Here is a 23141-nt window from a genome sequence, read left to right as displayed (position 1 = left end):
CTGAATATCCTGCTAAACTGGAGCCAAACCCAATTAAAACGGAACGCATTCTTGGCCCAATCGCTATGTAGTGCTTTGTGACCGTGATGGAAGCATCCTTTCTCATCCTGCTGGCTGCCTGCGCCCTGGGCAAGGAGGCCAGCCTGGCCAGTCACACCCCACGCCCCATCACCCACAGCGGGGCTCTTACTGGCAGAAGCTCAGCTCCTGGGGGAGCAGGCCAAGGCTGCCGAGGATCGGCTCGGAGGCCAACACGCACTGTGGGGTGAGTCTGAGATACTGAAACCTACCCTCTAAGGGATTTGTTTCAGGTTGCGGGATTTCTCTGCTGTTTACTTATTATGTTTCTAAGTTAAGATGTCCTACATTATCGATATCAAAAAATAAAGCAAAAAGGGAGGATGATGGGCCTTCTTTCCATGGGGCATGTGTCTGCGAGGTTCTCTGTCCAACCTCCCTCATGGGCAGCATCTCCCTCTAATTCCCCCGCCCAGACGCCTCTGCTGGGGCAGCTGCAAGACCGGCCGCCACCTGCAGGACCTCCCTGCCATTGTGAACGCCCTCCTGGGCCCACAAGGAGATGATCTGCTCTGGGAAGGAGGACCCGCTGCCATCATCCATGCTGCAGAAGAGGCGGGGGCCTGAGCACTCGGGACACGAGGGACGACGGGGTGGTCTGGCCGACACTCTCCTCCAGGACCTGCATGCGGGCATCAGCGCCATGAGGACCGCGGCCTCTTCACGCACCTTCTGTGACCTCACCACCTGTGCTCGGCGGGCGCGGCCTCCCCGACTCCTGCAGCAGGGAACAGGGTGCCAGGAGGACCTTCGGGGACTGCAGGCTCCACGGAGACGACCGGAGCACAGGGCTCAGGGCCGTCTGCCTGATGCCATGCGGGGGGACGCAGATGCGGAGCCACCCGAGGGAACTTCTCTCTGAACAAGCAATGGCTTCTCGCCTGTCCTCCCAGAAGGTGGGCCTGGAAGGCACACGCCAGCCGAGGGAAACCCAGTCTGTGCAGAGAAATCCAAGATGGGCTTCAGAAGAGGCGGGGGGACCTGAGTGGAGGGCACATGTCCTCAGGATTCAGGGCAGGAGACAAGGGCAGAAAAATCCCTCAGGTGGAAAGCTGACTGGTGAGGCTGAGGTGAGGCCAGGAAGCTGTGCTTCCCGTCCCAGGGAGGGCCCTGGGACACACATTTGCTGTTAGGACCAGAACAAGGAGGAGCAGCGGCCCCCTCCACTCTGAGGTTGGTGGTACAGCATGGGGGCTCCAGTTCTCCATCTCCAGGGATGGAAACCGGGGCCTCTGCAATGGGAGTGCAGGGTCCTAAACAATAAATCACCACAGAAGTCCCTGGCCCAAGTATTTGAAGGCAAATCCCAGCTGCCGTGTTCTCACCCCTGAGTGTTTCGAATGCACTCCTGACCCCAGTGTGACGTGGCCCTACAACCCAACAACCACGTCCCAGTTCTCTCCCAAGCCTCCCGACAGCTGATTTCTTCAACTCAGAATCAAAGCAGAATCTTCCCAGTGTGTGTGGCTACTCCCGCAGAGTTGCTGGGTCACCTCCCACACGCCCCTCAGTCCCCGTCCTCCTGGACCTCCATCACTAACATCTCTTGTAAACTGGAACTAGCACCAAAAGCTAGTTTGGATGGAGGTTGAGTGTCATCTATTTTCTTTCTTTTTTCTTCCCAGCAAAAACACCCCAAGGTGAGCTGTTTCCATACCACCTCACATCAGGAGCCATAAGTGTCTTTGAGATGCAGACTCAGCTGCGAGTCTGGGTGACAGACAGCCAGGTTTCATAGCCTTTCTAGGTTAGCCAGGTGGCTTACTGAGGTTTATGCAGCTTGGCCACAGAAACACCCTTTGGGAGAGGACAGACCTTGGGGTGCCCACAAAGAGCTTTCTTTAGATAAGCAAGGCTTCAAAGCAGAGCTCCCTCCACACCCAGACTGCACCACCCTGCCCGACACAGGACGAGGATCCGCTGCACCTAACCAGACCCCGGCTCTCAGTCAGTGGTCTGGAGCCGGAGGAGTCATTTTGGCATTTACTGTGATAACCCAACTAATAATCAGAAAGTCCTTTCCTGAGGAATGCTAGGCCTCCTTGCTCATGAATGACGCTGTATATCGGCTTGAGGAAAACACAAGGGGAGGGCCACTTCCAAGACCCCTTCCAGATTAAAACATCTGAACGTTCTAGGTAAAAATGGAAAAACTTGGACTTCTCTGATGGTCCCGTGGTTAAGAATCTACATTGCAATGCAGGGGACTAAGGTTTGATCCTTGCTCAGGGAATTCAGATTCCACGTGCTGTGGAGCAACTAAGCCTGTGCCCTGCAACTAGAGAGAAACCTGTGCACTGCGATGAAAGGTCCCAAATGATGTATGAAGATCCTGCAGGGTACAGCTGAGATCTGACAGCCAAATAAATACATTTTAATTTAAAAATTAAATAAATAAAAGCAGGAACCAAAAAAAGGGAAAAGCAATTCTGAAACCAGGGTGTGTTCTCAGCGCTGGCAGAGAAGGTGAATAAGTCCTGTAAGGTCTGACGTTAGTGTCTGTGCAAGAGTGTCAGTTCTAACCTGGAAGGAAAGAAGCACCCAACCTGTTTCTGGGCAGAGGGCCCAAAATCACTCAGTGAATAACCTCCCCGGAGCCCTTCCTCTTGTCCCCTACATTTACTCTGAGTCCAATTAATTTAGAAAGTGATTTTTGGACACAGAGAGGTCCATCTGCTTCATCCAGTAGCACAGACACGTGGTTCATTCGCCTGACGTCCCCACGCTCAGCGCTGAGCCAACAACAGCCTCGGCCCTGAGGACCACAGTCTGGACGGTGCTCAGCACCAGTGCAGACCTCTCACTCAGGAGAAGCCCCAGGTCAGTTCTGGCCTCCCGCTGGAGCCGTGGTCCTGCACATTCTGCCCTGTGACTCACTCTGGTGAGAGGCGTCCTTAAGGAGCCCGCACACCCACGTGCCGGTGCACCCAGCGTTGCTGAGCACACCTGTGACTGCCTTCCGGGAGCTCTGCCAGGTTCCCAGGACCAGAGCCACGTCTCGCCCTCCACTTGGGGCACAGTCAGGGCCTCTGGTGAGGGGGGAGGCTGCTGGCCCAGGCCCGGCACATTAGGAAGGAGGCCCCTGGCCCATGCCTGCTGGTCGCGAGGATCACTGTGACCCTAGCCAACCAACTAGCTGCTCTCTTAGCCAGCAGTCCCTGCCCAAGGGTCTGACCTCAGGAATCTCAGAGAGACCACCCACACTAGGCACCTCCCAGGAAATTCTCCTTTCCTGGCAGCCTGCTGTCTGACAGCCCAGCACTGACCAAAGGGGGCATCCACCACAAGGCCAGGCTTTACCTTGGGCTTCAAACAATTCATTCTGAGGCTCCTTCGCACTGTCGGCTTCTTCATCAGACTTGAGACTCTAGAAAAACAGAAAGAGAAGGATGTCAGCCACAATTAACCCGCAGGGGGAGGATCTGCCCCGTGGATGTCCTTTCTGACACGAAGGCCCAAAGGCTCCCGCAGTGGACAGCTCAAGGAGTCTCAGTGAGGGCCCTGGAGGCATCCATCATGAGCCGGCCAAGTTGTATAGGGTGAGCCTTGGTCCAAGTGCTGGACGCGGGTGACCGTGGTTGTGGCACACCTGCTTTTTCTGCCCTCAGCCGAATAACCTTCCCTCCTCCTGCAGGGCCAGGGGAGGGTGGTGGTGAAGGGGGATCCTCCGAGGTCCCCGTTTCTGAAGGAGGATGTTCCGTGGCCAGAACTGCCCTGCAGACAGGGAGACCCAGAGACACCTAAAAACCGAATGTAGGTCCCCAAATAGCTGCTCTTCCAGCGATGAGATGCCCTCTCCCATCCTCCTGTGTCATGTCATGTGAGCAGTGATTGGGGGAGGTGCCCGGGGGGGTCCACCCACCTCGACGCTTTCCAGGGACGCGGAGCAGCAGAGCTGGCTTCTCACACTGGGTGTGACCGGCTGCTCCGGTAAACCTGGGGCTCCACCTGCAGCGCCACAGGGCTCGGGCTGGCTCCGACAGCCGGACCACTTAGAGCTGCTCATGGCCTTTGAGGGCACAGCCTGGGAGGCAACTGGAAAGAAAATGGGAGGTGTGTGGGGCTCTTTAAAACAGACTCTGGGCCCACTTGTGCTTACGAAGATGCAGATTCGGAGGTGCCATGTGGCTCTTGGGGACAGACAGAGAAAACGCCAGAAGAACACGCGGAAGGGCCAACGTGGGCCTGGGGCTGAGACAGCCAGGCTAGGAGACAGGACTTTCCATACTAAACGCTCGGTGTTGCTTCAGTGTTTCCAAGCAAAATATGCTTTTCTATGTGATAGAAAACTAATTTAAAAATCTAGCTCTTTATTTCTTTCATTTATTTTTATTAGTTGGAGGCTAATTACTTTACAGCATTGTAGTGGTATTTGTCATACATTGACATGATTCAGCCATGGATTTACATGTATTCCCCATCCCGATCCCCGCTTCCACCTCCCTCTCCGTCCATATCCTCTTAGGTCTTCCCAGTGTACCAGACCCGAGCACTTTTTACACAAAGAAATAACCTTACAATAATCCAAGTGCTCTAGTGACCAGAAGGTCATTTCCCACCCACTTGACCCCACCCCACTACAGGACCCCACCTGGACAGGACACAGAGGCAAGGAACTCAGCACAGTCACGAAGGCTCAGACTCCGAATGGGTCGCAATTCGGGTGCAGAGGCAGGTGTGGACTTCGGCTAGGGATTCATGAGGCTCCCTCAAGCCCTAATACACCCCTGAACTTCCTTCTTCCCTCCTTACCTGCCCACATCTGCGGAGCAATGGGGACTCCGCAAGCAGAGAAGAAATGACACTGCCTCTGCAGGAATCTGAGTGGCCAGAGAGACTGGGGAGTGGGGGTGCGGCCTGGGCTGTGACCAGGAGAGAACGCGGGTTCGAAGGGAAGCACCCAGAAGGGGCCAGCTGGAGAGAAAGGCAAAGGGTCCCAGGAAGCAAGGCCAGGACAGGGAAACAGACCGTTTCACACCGGTGGGTCATGTTCCCAGGGACTAACTACCACCTCTTCTCTCTCCGCCTCACCCGAAACTGGCCTGCAGCCTCTGACCTTGGGAGCATCAGAGGAGGAGGCTGGGTCCAACCGGGCCTCCAGGAGAAACAGTGATGCCAACGACGCACAGAAACTGAGGACAAGGAAGGAGTCTTGGGGGGAAGATGCTGAGTTCCATGTGACAGAGGACATCTAGGGCAGGATGACCATGTTCCCGGACTCTGTGAGGTTATCATGGGCAGGGTCCGGTCCTGTACACTCTCCCCATGTCGGAACTCCTGGGGCTGCTGGAGAACAGGGGGTGGTCCCACTGACAGGGAGCAAACGGAAGGCTTGAGCACCCCATGCAGGGAGCAGGGGCCTGCATGCAGGCTCCGCACCTGCTCTGGTTTCTGTCTACACACAGGCTGTGGCTGCTTTCTGAGCGGGGAACAGCGGGAAGAGAAAGGCCATGTCAGGTGGGAGTGGGCAGCGGGGACACACTCGGGAAACCAGGTTGGCCTGAAAGCATGTGGACCCCCGCCTGGGGCTCAGTAACTCACTGCTCACTGGAGGTCGTGACCCAGCACCACGTCTGCGCCCTTGGCCTCAATGGGCTCCTGCCTCTCCCCTCCTGAGAACCCCTGGTGTGCGTCTGGAGGCCCACCTGCCCTTGATATGGTACCCCTTTCTTCATCGTTTCCGCTGCTCAGCACTTTCCTCAGAGCAAAGAGACGCCCAGAAATCACACACATAAGGACAGGTTCATAGATGTTCTCTGAAAGTGTCACCTCCTCCCTCCACTAGGGGGAAATGGGTCCCCAGGAACTTGTCCAAGCAGCAAATCAGGCCAGGAGGGGGCAGCATCTCACCACCCACAGAGCACAGAGCTGTGGCCTCTCAGTGGGAAGCTCTGGGGGTCACGGCCAGTCCCCACCCGCTGCCCAGACGGCCGGCAGACCACAAGGTCAACCGAGCCTTGTGCCTCCTGTGTGTGCATATTTATTCATAGGACCAGAATGCTCTCAGCATGCTGAGAGGCATGGCCAAAAGATTAAACAAGCAAAAATTAAAAAAAGACTTTTTTGGTTACGTGTTCTGTGATGGCCTTCACTGAAGGAGCAGAATGACTGAGAAGCAGAATGTTCTTCAAAACCCCAGCCATTTGGCCCCAGGGTGCCACGCACATTCCTGGAGCATCAAAGCACATGTTTCCAATCGTGGCATGAGTCGCTGGGAAGGACCAGCAGGCAGATTAGAAAGTCGGAGAGAGGGATGCTGTGGATTGGCCGGGGAAGCAGGGATGAAGTCCATGGGGGAGACCGCGAGGGTGGCCCGCATGGGAAGCACACACCCCCGGAGGGCCGGGGCAGGGCTCACTGGGCTCTCACAACAGGGGATGCCCCTGTGCACCAGCTCTGGCCGAGCCACCTCAGGCAGGCCTATGACTGACCCACCCACTGACTGGGTAATTGAGGAAAGTTCTGAAAATTGAAAGAAGAGAAAAACAACACAAAACAAAACGGGGGTTGGCAGAGAAAAGCACCAGTCACGAAGAGGACACAAGTGGAGGACTCACAGGAGTTCCAGCACAGACAAGGGAGCGATGACACGGGCGTGGCCTTTCTCAGGCACCTTCATGTCCAGGGTCACACGATCACACCCCAAGTCGGGAAAGGCAAGTGGCCTTCTTCCCACTTCAGGGAAGAGAAACCTGAGACAAAGCAACCAATGACCAGACCCTTCAGGTGCCAGGGCGGCCGCTGACAAGCTGGCTCCTACCACTGGTTAGTCTACTCCCCAAGTCAGACTCCCTCTGCGCCCCCCCACTCTGTCACGCCCAACCCCTTATCAGACAACTCCCCCGTCAGGCTCCTCCCCCAGGGCAGACTCCACCACTGTATCAGGCTCCTCCCCGGTCAGGCTCCTCTACCCTGTCAGACTCCTCCCCCGGGCAGACTCCGCCCCCTTATCAGACTCCACCCCCGTTCTGACTCCGCCCCCTTATCAGACTCCTGCCCCATCAGCCTCCTCTCCCCCAGGTCAGAGCTCCTACGTGGCTCCAGCAGCAGGCTGTGGGACACCAACCGATTTCAGCCCCAGGGGAGGCCACAAATGCTTCCCCAAGGGCCTAGCTCCAGACTAGAAAACCTCACCTGAGTAATGGGAACGATCAGCCACAGAATTTCAGGGGTGGGGGGCGCTGGGGGGCTCACTGGAATCTACATGAAAGGTACAGAGCCCCAAACCTCCCAATGGCACCCGCTGCCCCAGTCATGCACCTGCTCCTGACCAAGGCCCCTCCCGGGGTCTGGGAGCCGACCAGGGCCCTGTGTGGGGCAGATGCATTGAACCCCGGCACTGTGGGGGAGGAACGGACCGTGGAGGAGGAACGGACCCGCTGGCCACTGCACTCTCCCTCCCAGCACTCCTCACATGCAGCCTCGACGGGTCATCCGGCCAGAGCACGGCAGGCGCTGCCAGCCTAGGAGTTGGCCCATCTTCTAAGGAGCACGTCCGCCATCACCTTCCCAGTGGACCCACAGGCCACAACTCCAGGCGGGCCTCTCTCCAGAATTCTACCTCCACCTCCTGACAAGAATCAAAGCCCCTCTTCACTTATTTTGAAATATTACCTTTGTTTTACGGGTCCCACCGGAAACCAGGGTCTAAGAAGTTGGAGGAGCACAGAGCACTATTGTCTGAGACAGAAGACAGGCGGAGGGCTGCCTCAGCTGGTGGCATCCTGCTTGCTCCACCAGCCTCCCAGCCTGGCCAGCACCTTACACCTGCACTGCGCTTTGGATGATCAAATTCTTCCACCTCTCCACACCCACTTTATCTTGTCTATACCCTACAATGTAAGGACCACACTAGATATTACTTGACCTTCCTGAGACTGTGACTTGGAATAAACATGAATTTGGTCTTCCTCCCATCTCTTGCACAGCTTCTAAAACCCTCCAATTTCCTAAGTGATAACAGCAACCACACCCAAGTTTATGCTGATCAGGTGACTTTGAGAACTACACCTTGAGATGGGCTGGTTGCCAGGGAAACCAAGGATGTGATTAGAGGTTGGAACTTTCAGCCCTACCCCTGACTTCTAGAGAGCTCAGAGGCTGGATGTTGAATTCAATCACTGATGCCCCATCACTGGATCAGTCATGACTGTGTAACGAAACCTCCATAAACCCCAAAAGGACAGCATTCAGAGATCTTCTGGGTTGGTGAACATGGGGAGACCAGGGAAGACTGAGGCCCAGAGAGGGTGTGAGGGCTCTGAGCCTCTTCCCACAGCCCATGCACCTCTCACCCTGAGTTACATCCTTTGCAATAAACTGCTGATCCAGTAATGGGTTTCCTTGAGCTGCTCTAGCAAATTAATTGAACCTGAGGAGGCCGTGGGCGCCTCTGATCTTTAGCAGTGGGTCAGAAGCAAAGGAGACAAGCTGGACTTGAGATTGCTGTCTGAAGGCATTGCTGTCTTAGCCTGTGGGGTCTGAAGCTGTGTCCAGGGGGACGGTGTCAGAATGGAGTTGAACTGTAGGACACCCAGCTGGTGTTGCAAAATGGCCTGGTGCGGGGGAAACTACACAGATCTGGTGACCAGAGTGCCAGGGTATTCACAGGATTTTGTGCAGTGCAGACGAAAACACAAGAGTCTTCCCCTTGCAGAATCATTTCACAAATAAGGAAGCCAAAGAAGAAAAAAAGCCAAGTGCTGCAGTCCATGGTCCCAGTCCATGCAGCTGGGGAACATAGACCTGCTGCATTGTTCAGGTACATCATCATATTCCAGAAGTCACAGAATCACGGAAAGAGATGTAAAAAAGACCAGAAAGGCCTCTTACCTGACTCCAAAGGCCCACTGTCTTCATCTGAGGAGGCAAGACCAGCCTGTGATGACAACACAGCCATGAAACCGTCCTTAAATTCCTCGAAGTTAACCTGTGAATTTGAGAAAAGCGGTCAAAACTGCTTTCAACAGGCCACATACATAACACACTGGCCTTTGGGGTTTTCTCAGATGGAAGATTCTTATGTTGCCTTCAGCACTGAGGACATTTATTTTTTCAAATATTTACTTAAGGTTTTAAAAACCTTTTAACCAATTAAGAGTGAATCATAAGCCCTTCACCAAAAAACACTATCAACAACACCATAAAAGGAAATTAGATAAGATAGTTAGAAAACAGTGCAAAAAAGAGGCGTCTGATGACCACAAACATTAGCACATGAAGAAATATCCATGCCTTCACTACCCACCAAGAAAGAGAACATGCCAGCACCTAGGCTAGTCCTCCACCAAGGTTCCTTTCCTAATTAAATACCCCGCCCCTACACTGGGGGGAAAAAAAAGCTCTGAACACTCAAACATATGTCCTAAGAGTTTCTCTGGAGTATACGCACCTAAGAATGGGATTGCTGGGTCACAGAATATACATTTATATCCTCTTGGCAAATTGAATCTTTTGTCACTATACAATGCTGACCCACTTCAGTTCACTAATGCTTTTTACCCTAGAGACTAGCTTTCTTATGGAGCTTAAAAGCTTTACCCTCTTCAGGGACTACACAAAGCACGTCTGATAATCTGTGTCTGTGTTATCATTTATATTAACTCTGTACCAGATATTTTTGTTTTATATATAGCCAAGGTTCATTTAGAATTATTCAAATATTTGCCACTTTGTTTTTCATTTCTTCCTTCATTTCCGACCTTCTGCCTGGGATAGTTTTCCATCTATCTGAAATAGATCTTTGAGACTTACGTTTTGCTTAAGTATGCTGGTGCTAAGCTCCTTGAGTGTGATTGTCTGAAATGTTTTCATTTCACTTTCTTTTTTCAGCAAAAACATAATTTATTAAAAGAATATTAGAAATGATCCAGATGTACTTAAAGAAAATGGGTAAATAAACTGTGACTCAGTCAGACAATGAAAGACGACAACAGGGGAAACAAAAAACACTAACAGAGACAATAAATGCACGCCGACCTGCACTCTCTGAATACAGACTGCAGACATGATACTGAATAACAGAACCAGAGTATGCACTGAGCATGTGCTGTATATATGTCCACCTGTATGAAGTTCAGAAACAGGCAAACAAATCTCTGCTGTTCTCATCAAGACAGTGGGAACTGTCGGAGCCAGAGGGACCCCAGTGGCACCTGAGGAGGGATGCAGGATGCTGGGGGCCCAGGGATGTTCACTGAGCTGCACACTTCCCAACTCTTTTCTCTGCCTGTGCTTCACCTGACGTCACACAGAAAGAAATCAACGCAGGAGATACTTGTAGGTCAAAATGTCACCGGTATGTGCTAGAGAAGCAGGCCTGGGGCTCTAGTTCCAAGCATGCTTCCCACACCTGGCACAGAACTTGATTGAGCACATTTCTACTGCTGCCTCTTAACACTAAATGCAGCTGTTGGCTGTGGAACGTCTCTGCCTGGGTTATACACTATCAGACCTGAAGGTGGACTACTTATATGTGTGTTTATCTTCTGGCTCCCCAACTAGCATGTGGTCTCATGGCTGACACACTGTAAATACTCAACAAAGGTCTACTGGATGTGTTGGTCTCTATATCCTTCAAAACTGAGCAGAATTCACCTTCTCAAGGAGACATACTTTCACCTTTTTTCTTCAAAAAAAAAAAAATCTATTTATTTATTTTTGGCTGTGTTGGGTCTTCGTTGCTGCAGGCTTTGTTTATTTGTGGCGAGTGTTCCTTGTGCTGTATGGACTGACCATTCTAGTAGCCCTCACTGGAAGGTGGGTGTGAATTTGCTAAACTGCTAGTATAACAATGTCTGAAACTTCTTTTTTACGATGATGCATCAATTTCATCTGGTGGATCTATTAATTTATTGTTGTTCAGTCACAAGCCATGTCCAACTTTTTGCGACCCCATGGACTGCAACACACCAGGCCTCCCCTGTCCCTCACCATCTCCCAGTTTTCCAAAGTTCATCTCATATCGCTGATGCCATCCAACCACCTCATTCTCTGTTGTCCCCTTCTCCTCCCTACCCTGAATCTTTCCCAGCATCAGAGTCTTTTCCAATGAGTTGGCTCTTCCCATCAGTGGCCAGAGTATTGGAGCTTCAGCTTCAGCATCAGTCCTTCCAGTGACTATTCCAGGTTAATTTCCTTTAGGATTGGCTGGTTTGATCTCCTTTTGATTCAAAAATCTTCTTCAGCACCACAATTCAAAACCGTCAATTCTTTGGCACTTAGCCCTCTTTATGATTCAACTCTCACATCCTTACATGACTGCTGGAAAAACCACTGCTTTGACTATATGGACCTTAACTAATCTTAAATTGAAAAGGCTGCGTCAAGACTTTTGCCATGTGGATCAATACTAGAAAGAATATTCTTGCATAGCTTTCATTTCACAGAGATATTGTATTACTTTCATTTTACCTTCTGAGCTGCTACATATTGTCTAGCACATAATAAGTGCTCAAAAATACTTGTTGAGGGACTTCCCTGGTAGTCCAGTGGCTAAGACTCCAAGTTCCCAATGCAGGGGACCCAGCTCCACTGCTGGTCACGGAACGAGATCTCACATGCCGCAGCTAAGAGATCGAATGCCCCAATTAAAGATCCCGCATGTTGCAGGGAAGGCTGCTGAAGCTAAATAAGTAAATATTAAAAAACAACAACAACATAAACCTTGACTACGTGGGAGCAGAATGAAATGCCATTTTGTTTGATCCAGTCTCAGATTTCCTTTGCGTCTCTGATAATACTTATCAGCTTCCCTCTGACCCATCAAACACGTGGGGATTTGGGGATTCTCTGGTGGCTCAGTGGCTAGGCCTCTGCACTCTCACAGCCAAGAGCCCAGCTTCAATCCCTGGTTGGGAACTAAGATCCCACAGGCTGTGTAGTGTTACCGACAAAAAAAACAACAGCAAAACAAAACAGGAGGGAATCTGATGGCTGAGTGTGCTGCTGTTTTATCTGATACCATTTGACTGTGTTTGTGTCCTCTCCCATCACAGCTCACAAAAGGACAGAGGGCCGGGATAAAACACATCAAGGAAACCAGATAACCTGTTTATGCTGTTTTAACCAGTGTTAATTTTCACAAATGTGCCTTTTACTCACCTAGCTCTCAAATACAATTCTAGGTGATATCAAGAGGGGCTAGGACATGAGCGAAAAAAATCACACCCGATTTTTTTTTTTTCTAGCCGACCACGCATGGCATTGGCATCTTAGTTCACCAGCCAGGGATGGAACAAGTTCCCCCTGCAGTGGGAGCATGGTGTCTTAACCACTGGACCACCAGGGGAGTTGCCACACCCGAGTCTGAAGTCCATAAAGAAAGAGCAGTAGAGGGAAAGTGACCAAGCCCGCGGGGTGGGTGTGAGAGGCAGAGCCCTCCTCGCCCCAGGAGCAGCTCTGCTGGCAGCACCGGCCACACAGGCTCTGGGGGAACTAACAGGAGTCAGACGCACCTAGAAGCTCCCCGGGGGCCACCAGGGAGGGGTTTCAGGTTGCTCTTCATTTGTTTCTGCCCAAGAACCAACTCAGGAATCTTTCTAGGCTAGATTTTTTTTTCTCATTCAAAATGAGACCACTTTTATTGAATTCTGTGGGGGGAAATACTCTTCCTTCTAAGGTAAGATGACCAACACAACTATAGGCACTGCTTTTTTGTTTCCGGTTGGTTTTTTTGTTTGTTTTTTCCCAGACTGTGGGATCTTAATTTCCAAACGAGGGACTGAACAGGGCCCCTGGCAGTGAAAGCCCAGATCCCTAATAACTGGCCCACCAGGGAGTTCTCAGGCACTGTTTTAAATGAACGTGTGCACCTCCCTGGTGTCTAGTGGTTAAGAATCCGCCTGCCACGTTCAAATCATGTTCAAATGGAGGAAGAAGTCTGAAGTCGAATGTTAAGAAGGAGAACAACACATCTCTGATTTTCTTCAAACTTTTCCATTTAAGGAAAAGACAGAAAGGTGACAAAATTTACAAACAAGAAACAGTGTCCCAGCAAGTTTCGATTCTGAAGATGTTTAGCCAGAGGGATTCTCTCCTAAGTGTGTTTCTGAACTATGTCCCATAGATGGGGAAGGTCCCACAGGGGTCACTGCAGGGTTGGGGAACAGAGAAGTCACAGCTGCAGGGCCTCTGGTTGCTCTTCAGCTACAAGGCACTATGCTTGTCTACGTTTTATGTAACACGGTTCCCTGCAGGAGTTTTCTTTTTTAAAAGAAAGGTTCCTTTCTTTGGGAAAAAAAAGAATCTTTTTGTAAGGTATGAGAGTCATGGATTTAGTCAAAATTCCTAATTCTACAAAAGAAGTAACAAAGGCCATGTCCTTCTGACTGAGTCCAGAGTCCTAGGACAGCTACTTATTCAGATTAAGAAAAAAACTCATAGATTTTAAGCTATAATATAGACAAAATGACCATGTAAAACCTCGTTATACAGGTCAATAATACTTGTGTGACATGACATTCAAAGTAAATTATATGTTTTAAATGCATGAACAAGAATAAATCAATATCAAATTCCTATCTGTCGCAGTCGATATAGTTAATTTAGAAAACATACATATTTTTTAAACAGACGACAGGGAACTTGAAGGAGAGAATCTTAAGTTGAATCAACCAGGACAAAAGTGAAGAGATTCAACCTTAAAAGGATGTTCACTTCCTCTAGATAGAACCTGGCTTGCTAAAATGACTCAGTAATGAATTATCCACATTTTGGGTTATTGAGGACAAAATTTAAAACACACAACAGATCTCTCTTTACTGTTTAGCATACTTCTATCCAGGCTCTCATCATTAGTTGGTATACACAAAAAGCGTGAGTGTAATCTCAACTATCATCTAAATCCGGTCAGAAGTTGCAGTTGAACTTCATTTCCTCAGCCTGAAGTTTCAAGGGGAGCACTTATACTCCTACCCTCCTCATAAGAAGCCAGATTTACCCAACGGGTGAGTTTGGGAGAAGGAACTAAGAAGTGCTTGCCTGGTTCCCAATCTCTTCTTTGAAAAGATGTATGTGCGCACAGCACCGTGACCTTGGGTCTGTGGTAGGCAGCCCGCCCCTGGGACAGGGGTCAAGCCTTTCCTTCCTCCTCTTAGGCCTCAGCGGGGGCAGGTCTCTGACTTGGGATGAAGTGCTTGGAGGCCCGCTGTGATTGCGCAGCGAGAGCACGTCCTCCAGGTTCATAGCTCTCAAGGACGCAACGTAGCTCCAGTGCTGTCGAAGAAACCTTAGATTGCTCTTCTGTGATGGCAAGAAGCCAAATGGGAAAACAGGTTGAGACTGCCTTTAACAAGGGCTGCTTTTCTCTGCATCACCATCATGGAAACACCATCAAAAACCATAAACCCCTGTGCACTGACTGAAATGGACATTTTAATCACAATGATTTCACAATGAAAACTAGTTGCAATTTAAAGACTCCCCTTCATTGCTATCTCAGTCATCATTCATCCAGGTGATGTCAAGACAGAGACAAAACTGAACTTCATTTCCGAGTTTTAAACTACAAACTTAGAAACATTCTACAACTGCTCAGCAAGATATGTTTTAGAAATTGAAACCAAAATTCTGTAAGTAAAATAGCAATTAAAGTTGTACGCTTGTACAAGAAAAAAACAAAAAATGTTAACCTAAAACCAGAAATTAATCTTTTGATTATGTATCACAAGTTTGTTTAATTCATAAAAACAATTTATCTAGGATTCCTTCCAATAAAAAACACCCATATGTGGTTAGTGTTTAGATGCCAGTCATTTCCACTTAGGGGTAGAAAAACTGTGGTGGGAGCAGCAGAGCCTGGAAATGATTGTGAACCACTGCCAAAGTGAAATCAATTAGAAAGTAAATCAAACATGTGAAAGTACACTTTCGGTTACTAGACAATAAGATTTCATTTCTAAAGTAGAATTTCAATGCAGCTTTTCAAGAAATTTAAGAATTTAAGAAGTATCTCTTAAAAACGAGAGATCTACCACAAAAAAATCATTAAATGTCTCCTTGATTATCACAGTTGATTATAGCTTTACAGTGCATAACTCAAAAAAACACCTCAGAAGTTCACCAAATTAAAAATAAGGATCATTTATATCAGAAATCTGAAACCCAGTGAAAAAAAAAGAACTAACCTCGGTCAAGTAAGTCTCCACGCTGTCATTTGAACCGTGTGGAATTGAGGTAGAAAACTCTACAATTGCTCCTGAAAGATTTGCATTGAACCCTGAAGTAGGATTGAAATTTCCAACAGAAGAGGGCTCCAGGACTAGCGTGCTGCTAGGAGTGCTGAGTAAAGATCTCTTCTGCTGTTTCTCCACCTCAAGTTTGGTGCTGATCTCTGCCAGGCGCTCATTAGTCCTGGGGAAGATGGAAAGCACGGATTTCATTCATGTTTCCCTCTGTGACTTGCATTTTGTAAGTTGCTGCACATAAATGGAATTCCCATTACACTGTGTGAACACTGAAAGCAGAGAGCAGACCTGCTGGAAACAGTGACAGATGTGACCTTGTTCTAAAGAAGCTCACGTGTGTCTGGGCTCCTCAGGTAACAAGTCACAGCTGCGAGAGGACAGAATGGGCATCAGAAAGGGAGGTGGGCTCACAGTGACACCTGCTGCCTCTGGGACATGCCTGCCCCCAGGAAACAGTTCAGGGATGAACAAACAGACCTCCCACAAAGCCACGTTCAAGTGCTTCCTCTCACCACCCTTGTACATACGTGTCACTCATGACCTCGGAGAAATTAAGCATTTGGCTCTAAGGAATCACCTCAAGCCACAATCCCAAGTGAAGGATGAGAAAGTCAGTGGGTGAGACTGAAGAGAGCTAAAACAGCCCCAGGAATAATGAAAAGTATCCCCTGCTTTTCCAAAGTTCACCTTACTTTACTGCACTTCTACGAAGGGCCTATGTCAGCACCTCTTTTTGATGGTCCAAAATAAATAAATAAATAAATAAATAAATAAAGATCCAAAGACAAATTTTGGTCTCATTTAAAATGCCAAAACTCTAAACAGCGTTCAGTGTACCTTTTAGAGGGAGAGGCATGGCGCTCCCCATGCAGGGAGACTGGCCCCACTGAGCTCCTTCCCCGGAAGCCACACCCCACATCTCAGCATCAAGTCCCACAGCCCTGAACCCTCTCTGGGAGCACCTGTGCTTCCCTTGTGTATGCTTATTTTGGGCATCGACTAGCAGAACGTGTCCTCAGGTCTCTGCTCCTTTGCTGTATGCTCTCTGGGCTTATGAAAGGCGTCCTAGGAGTGCTCTGCTTTCAGAGGCGGGGAAGCCTGGACTCGGCACTGCAGGTGGGATCTGCCTTTCCAGCCTCCATACACCCCCTCAGTCAGGTCACCATGCCAGCGTCAGCCACTCTGTGAATTACCCTGCCTTTCACCCCTGGGTGAATGTTTCCCAATTTCACAAGCATGCTTTTACTTAGTGTAGGAAAACTTACCAGGATATCTTATTACTCATTTTTCTTAGGGTGCCCTCTAGCAGTGATTATCTAGTTAGCTTTCACTTCCTACTAATCTCAGGAACCTTGCTCTATAAAAATTAGGCTTCAGACACAAATTAATGGACTGAATATATTTTCTGTGATTCTGGGTTTTGACTTACTTGTCTAGTTTCTTTTCCAAGGACTTTCTTTTAGTTTCTCTAGGTAGTGTTGCTTATATTTTTCCAACTCTGCTTTATTAGAATCTTCAAAAGTTTTCCTCTTGGAGAGTTCAGATCCCAAGTCTTTAATTCTGAGTTCCATCTGACGTCTTATGGAAGCAATATGCTCCTCTTGGAACTGCTGCAAATTTCCTCAGATGCTGCTTGTATCTAAGTCAAATTTAAAAAGATAGTTTTGTTAAGGATTATAACCTGAATATTTGCTCCATTCAGTTTTGAGTCAGGAATTCAGACGGCGATTTTAAATGTGAACATAAGAAAATTGGAACTTGAAAATAATCATCGTCAAGGCGACATGAATTAAATCTGAATTATAAAATTAATGTGGACTCAATGTTCTAGTGGTTATAGTAGTCTCCTGCATTGCAGGCGGATTCTTTACCAACTAGGCGATCAGGGAAGACCATATTAAAACATTACTAAAGCAAACTGCTGTTGTCATAAGCCCATATATTTATCACTACCCCCGGCCCATGCTTTCCTGTCTCTTGAAATGTTCCCTGCAGATCAACTTGACAATCCAAACACAGTAATACTTTCAAGTTTCAAGAACTATCTTTTCAAGGCCCAAGGGGTAAGACACCACAATTCAGCCTGTTTCTCTCTGATCCTCTCTAGCACTTTTACACAGGCACAGGTACCAAAGAAACATACACTTGTTGGGAGACTGGGACTCACACACGCCACACTACACACTATTGTTTCTAAAATAGATAACTAAGGAGGACCAACTCTATAGCACAGGGAACTCAACACTCTGTAACAGCCCATACGGGAAAAGTGTTTTTATAAAGAGCGGATATACATATATACACATAAGTGATTCACTTTGCTGCACCCCTGACACTAACACAACATTGTAAACCAACTCTACTCTCTAAACTTCTTCTCCCGAGAAGAACGGAAGGAAGAGACACAAACATTTGGCTATAGACTGACCTGGCATTATGCAGCAATTTTTAGATAAAACTCACTTCAGAACCCAAAGTGTAGGGTAGCAAAATCAGGATATTGTCACTGTCTTCAAATTAAAAACAATAAGCAGCCCGGTGGCGGCAGGACGCACGCACCGGCCAAGCCCACCGCCGGAGCCCCCGGGCATTCTCTGGGCGCCCTGCCGGACCCACGCGGAGGGGGCCCGGGATCGACCGCCAGCTGCGTGCTCCTCAGGCCAGATGGTGACCGCCTGCTCTCCCGCCTCCCAGGGCCCCATTTCCGGCTCACACACCCCCTTCGCTGCAGGCCTGGCTCACAACGCCCCGAGGCGCCGGCCCGCGTGTCCCACTGACAGAGCCCCTTATCCGGCTCACACGCCCCCCCGCCCCCCTCCCCGGGCCTCCCGCCACGCGCCGGCCCGGTTCGCCGCTCACACGCTGCCAGCTCACGCTCCCCGCTCACACGCGCCCCTCTCCCCGCCGACCCAGGTCCCGGGCTCACGCTGCCGGCTCACGCTCCCCGCTCACACGCGCCCCTCTCCCCGCTCCCCGCCGGCCCGGCTCGTCGCTCACACGCTGCCGGCTCACGCTCCCCGCTCACACGCACCCCTCTCCCCGCCCCTCGCCGGCCCGGTTCGCTGCTCACACGCTGCCGGCTCACGCTTCCCGCTCACACGCACCCCTCCGGAGGCTCCCCGCCGGCACGGCTCGCCGCTCAGACGCTGCCGGCTCAGCTCCCCGCTCACACGCACCCCTCTCCCCGACCCTCGCCGGCCCGGTTCGTTGCTCACGCGCTGCCGGCTCACGCTCCCCACTCACACGCACCTCTCTCCCCGCTCCGCGCCGGCCCGGCTGGCCGCTCACACGCACCCCACTCCCCGCCGGCCCGGCTGGCCGCTCACACGCTGCCGGCTCACGCTCCCTGCTCACACGCGCCCCTCTCCCCGCCCCACGCCGGCCCGGCTCGCAGCTCACACGCTGCCGGCTCACGCTCCCCACTCACACGCACCCCTCTCCCCGCCCCACGCCGGCCCGGCTCGCAGCTCACACGCTGCCGGCTCCCGTTCCCCGCTCCCCACCAGCCCGGCTCGCCGCTCACACGCCCCCCTCGCCCCAGTGCGCCAGGCCGCGCTCCCCGCTCTCACGACCGCCAACGCCGGCACGTGCTCCCCGGCCGAACGCCCCACGCGCAGGCGCACGTCAGGCTCGCCGCCCACACAACCCCCGCCCCCAGGCGCCGGCCGGTGCTCGCTGCTCACACGCAGCCGGCTCACGCTCCCTGCTCACACGCACCCCTCTTCCCGCTCCCCGCCTGCCCGGCTCCCGCTCACACGCGCCCCTCCGGCCGCTCCCCGCCGGCCCGGCTCGCCGCTCACACGCCGCCCTCGCCGCAGTGCGCCTGGCAGCGCTCTCCGCTCTCACGACCCCCGACGCCAGCACGCGCTCCCCGGCCGCACGCCCCCCGCGCAGGCGCACTCCCCGCTTGCCGCCCAGACAACCCCCGCCCCCAGGATCGGCGAGCGTGCTCGCCGCTCAGACGCCCCCCGCGCGCCGCCGAGCTCTCAGAGGCCCAGCCTAAGTTCCCCGCCTGGCGCCTGCGCCAGGGTCTGCGAGAAGGCCATGGAGCCGGCCATGGAGCCGGCCCTGGAGCCGCCCCGCGCGGCCGAGGGAAGGCTGCCTGAGGCGGGGCGCCGTGAGGGCAGAGGCGAGCGGGCGCCTCCCGGGCCGCTGCTCTGGGGCTGCGCAGCCGCGAGCGGGATGGCGGGTGTGCCTGTGGCTCCACTCCGTGGCTGTGGGCAGGTCGGTTTCGGCAGCTTCCCGCGCGCGCGGGCGTCGCCGCCGCTGCCTCTGCGCCCCCAGCGGCCCGCCGTCCTCGAAGCCTCTGTGCGCGCCGGCTCCGGTGGGCGTCTCGCCCCGGTGACGCGCGGAGAGACCAGGAGATGGGATCCTGGAGCTCAGGTGAGAGTTACACTGGGGAGGTGGGGACAGGGTAGCTCGGAGTTAGGGCCGAGCCCTGAGGGCTGCTGTGAGGGTAGCCCCACCGGGGAGCAGACCATGCAAACACCCTCCCCTCCCCGCCTGGGAAGGGCGGGCAGCAAGGGGGCTCTGGAGCCTGAGGTTCGCTCTTACACAAGGCATTTCAGAGAAGCCATGGGATTACTCTGTGTCTAGATAGCTGTCGCAGCTCTCATGGCTCATCTGGTCAAGAATCTGCCTGCAATGTGGGAGACCTGGATTCAATCCCGGGGTTGGGAAGATCCCCTGGAGAAGGGAAAGGCTACTCACTCCACTCTTCTGGCATGGACTGTCCCAAAGAGTCAGACTTTGCAAAGAGTCAGAGTGAGCGACTTTCGCTTCACTAATTAAGGTGCTTCCCCACTGATGATGGGGCTTCCCTCATAGCTCAGTGGGTAAAGAATCTGCCTGCAGTGCAGGAGACCCGGGTTCGATTCTTGGGTTGGGAAGCTCCTCTGGAAAAGGAAATGGCAAAGCACTCCAGTATTCCTGCCTGGAGAATCCCATGGACAGAGGTGCCTGGTGCTCTACAGTCCATGGGCTTGCTAGAGTGGGACACGATTTAGGGACTAAACCACCACGTAGCACTTTGGGGAATGGATTGGATAGAAGAAAGGCTGGTTCTTGGTGGGTTAGAATAGACAGCAGGAGAGATGGATGTGGTCAGCAGCCCGGTCGGGGGTCGCTGAACACCGTGTCCTGAGACGACAGGTCTTGTAGGTGAAGGAGTCTTTTGGGCCTAGAAAAGAGAACAACAGTCTCAAAGGCCCCTTGCTCAATCATCTAACTTCGGAGAAAACAAAGCATAACTTTAGTTCCATCCTGATGCTCCAGGCCAGCTGCATCTATCTGGGACTTATCACCCCCTGTCCGGAAACCTACCACCCCCTACACCCGCCCAGAAGACTTATCACCCCCTGCCCAACTACAAGTGTCATCTTAACAAAAGAATACTCAAAATATCCCGCCTGATTGACGTTTCCCTTATCGCTTCCACAAACCTCCCTATAAGTATGAAGCCTCCTTGATCCCTTTCGGCGCTCAGCCTGGTCGTTAGGCCGACTGTCGCCCCTCCTTGCCTGAATAAAGGTAACCTACTTCTGTTGAGGTCGTCTTTCCTTTTCTGCCTCGCCGGAACTGTACCTTACAGTAGGTACAAGGACAGGGGTGGAGGTGAGAGGAGTAGCAGGGGAGGGGAGGGACCGCGTCTCTGGAGGCTTTTCTCAGGTAGCAGAGGAAACATCTGGCAGTCAGCAGGAAGAGCCTTTGGGTAGGGTGAGTCTTGTTTTGAACATCCAAGAGCACTTAGTCTGACCCTTGGGCCATTTAACAGATGGGGAAGCTGAGCCACTGGAATTACGCATCAAGTTAAAGGGCTTGTCTGAACTTGCAGCTGTTGGAAGCAGAGCCCCAACTTGAACAGTTTTCTTCGGTTGCAGTCTGTTATTCTTGCAACTTCAGGCAGTTACCTTATCTAAAAAGTTAGGAGACCACAGTGGGAGGTTCCCTGGAGCCCTAGAACTCAGAGGGGTTATTGTTCAGTCCCTAAGTCATGCCCCAGTCTTTATGGCCGCATGTATTGAGGCACGACACTAGGCTTCCCTGTTCTTCCCTGTCCCTCTGAGTTTGCTCAAATTCATGTCCATTGGGTCAGTGATGTCATCCAACCATCTCACCCTCTGTAGCCCCCTTCTCCTTGGTCATATCCTGAATCTTTCCCAGCATCAGGGTCTTTTCCAGTGAGTCAGGTCTTTACATCAGGTGGCCAAAGTATTGGAGCTTCAGCATCAGCATCGGTCCTTCCAAGGAATATTCAGGGTTGCTTTCCTTTAGGATTGACTGGATTGATTTCCTTGCTGTCCAAGGGACTCTCCAGCGACTTCTCTAACTCTACAGTTCAAAAGCATCAATTCTTCGGTGCTCAGCCTTCTTTATGGTCCAACTCTCATATCCGTACATGACTCCTGGAGAAACCATAGCTTTGATTATAGGGACTTTTGTCTGCAAAGTGGTATCTCTGCTTTTTAAAGCCCTCTCTAGGCTTGTCATAGCTTTTCTTCCAAGGAGCCAGGGTCTTTAAATTTCATCGCTGCTGTCACCATCTGCAATGATTTAGGAGCCCAAGAAAATAAATTCTGCCACTGTTTTCATTTTTTCCCCATCTATTTGCCATGAAGCGATAGGACCAGATACCATGATCTTAGTTTTTGAATGTGGAATTCTAAGCCAGATGTTTGAGAGGGGTGGAGGCTTTCCAATAAGTCCCCACTAGGGTGGGAAGACTAGATCACACGGGGAGAAAGGAGCGCAAAGGCGCAGACACTGCCCACAGGTGCTGGCTTTTCAGTCTGTGAGTCAAACTGTCTGTTTGGCTCAGACTTGAAGTGTTGGTTTCCCACTTTGGGAAGTGGCAGGGAGGAGGAGGGGAATCAGGGGTGAACTTACAAGTGTAAAATCACTGGCTTTTCTGGGTCTTAGAGGGCGTCGGTGCACCTTTTCCTGCAGTCCTGGCTGCCTTTGGGGGCTGGCCACTGGGACAGCTGAGCTGGGTTAGACTAAGAATTGGTCTTGATCTGATCCACCCCTCACACCCTGGACCCACACATGCTTTCGAGAATCATGCCTCCGTGGCAGATGGTAGCTGGTTGAGAGCAAGGACTCTGCCTTTTTCATTCCAGAATCCCTCATGGTTAGGTGCTGTGTTTGGCAGATTGGACTGATGCCCTCTGTATCTGCAGAACTGATAACCATTTGAGTCTTTAGGAAAACTATCTTGAGTTCCCAGGGGCTTGCAGCTGGTGGTGGGAGCACAAAATGATGCAATTCCCAGTGTGAATTTTAACAGTTTAAATCTTAAAAAAATAAATAAAAATTTAGATCTGGAAACTCGGTTGTATCTTTACAAGTTTATTTCATACTTGTCTTTTGTATACCTGCTGATCTAATCGTGCAAGAGTTTCAGCTGTCCCTTAAAATAATATTTGTGGGAGAAGGAATATTGAATTGAATTCTAGTAAAGCAGACTTTTCCATGATATCTTTTTAACCAGTTGATGAAAGAGTCGGTAGAAGGCAAGCTTTCATTTTTCATTAGAAATCATTTCTTACATTGAAGCTGCATTAAATAGTGTAATTTTGTAGTTATACCCGTAGTGCTAAAGCATTTTTTTTTTGCTAATGCTTTTATTTTGGCTCTAACAGTAAATGGGTTGCTTATCGTTGTTTTGTTTCGAGATTTTTTTTTTTTTCTTTTGGTTGTCATTGTTACAGCATTATTGGGTGTTTTTTTTTTTTCCATAAAATTTTTAATTGAAATATAGTTTATTTACAGTGTTTCAGGTGTAGGTGTTGCTTGTTCACAGACATTGTGTAGCATTTATGAATTTTATAATTCTCATGTTTTTATCCTTCCAAGGGAAGTTTTTTTAGAAATTTGCCA

The 23141-nt window shown here is 50.9% G+C and overlaps 3 protein-coding genes across 6 annotated transcripts in view; 1 reads left to right on the top strand and 2 right to left on the bottom strand.

Moving 5' to 3' along the window:
* LOC122682172 (ninein-like protein) overlaps window positions 1-23141 on the bottom strand; it is a 336725-nt gene that overhangs the window by 18767 nt on the left and 294817 nt on the right. The gene's annotated exons all lie outside the window — the stretch shown is intronic.
* Window positions 478-14551, bottom strand: LOC122681798 (ninein-like protein). Its single transcript, XM_043884241.1, has 6 exons — window positions 14059-14551; window positions 8911-9007; window positions 3941-4113; window positions 3379-3445; window positions 2994-3126; window positions 478-796 (listed from the first exon to the last, which is right to left on the bottom strand). Exons 1-6 carry the CDS (start codon window positions 14260-14262, stop codon window positions 478-480), a joined length of 993 nt encoding a protein of 330 aa, XP_043740176.1. The 5' UTR covers window positions 14263-14551.
* The window catches only part of LOC122682159 (ankyrin repeat domain-containing protein 26-like), a 208672-nt gene continuing 204516 nt past the window's right edge, over window positions 18986-23141 (top strand). The window contains exon 1 of the mRNA XM_043884974.1: window positions 18986-19646. Within this exon, the coding sequence (XP_043740909.1) occupies window positions 19308-19646 (339 nt within the window). The 5' untranslated portion in view covers window positions 18986-19307. The remainder of the gene's footprint in view (window positions 19647-23141) is intronic.

Source organism: Cervus elaphus, chromosome 23 (genome assembly GCF_910594005.1).
Source record: "Cervus elaphus chromosome 23, mCerEla1.1, whole genome shotgun sequence".
In the NCBI taxonomy this organism is placed as follows: Eukaryota; Metazoa; Chordata; class Mammalia; order Artiodactyla; family Cervidae; genus Cervus; species Cervus elaphus.
The sequence above is the reverse complement of the archived record's forward strand: the minus strand, read 5'-3'. Positions and strand labels throughout refer to the sequence as shown.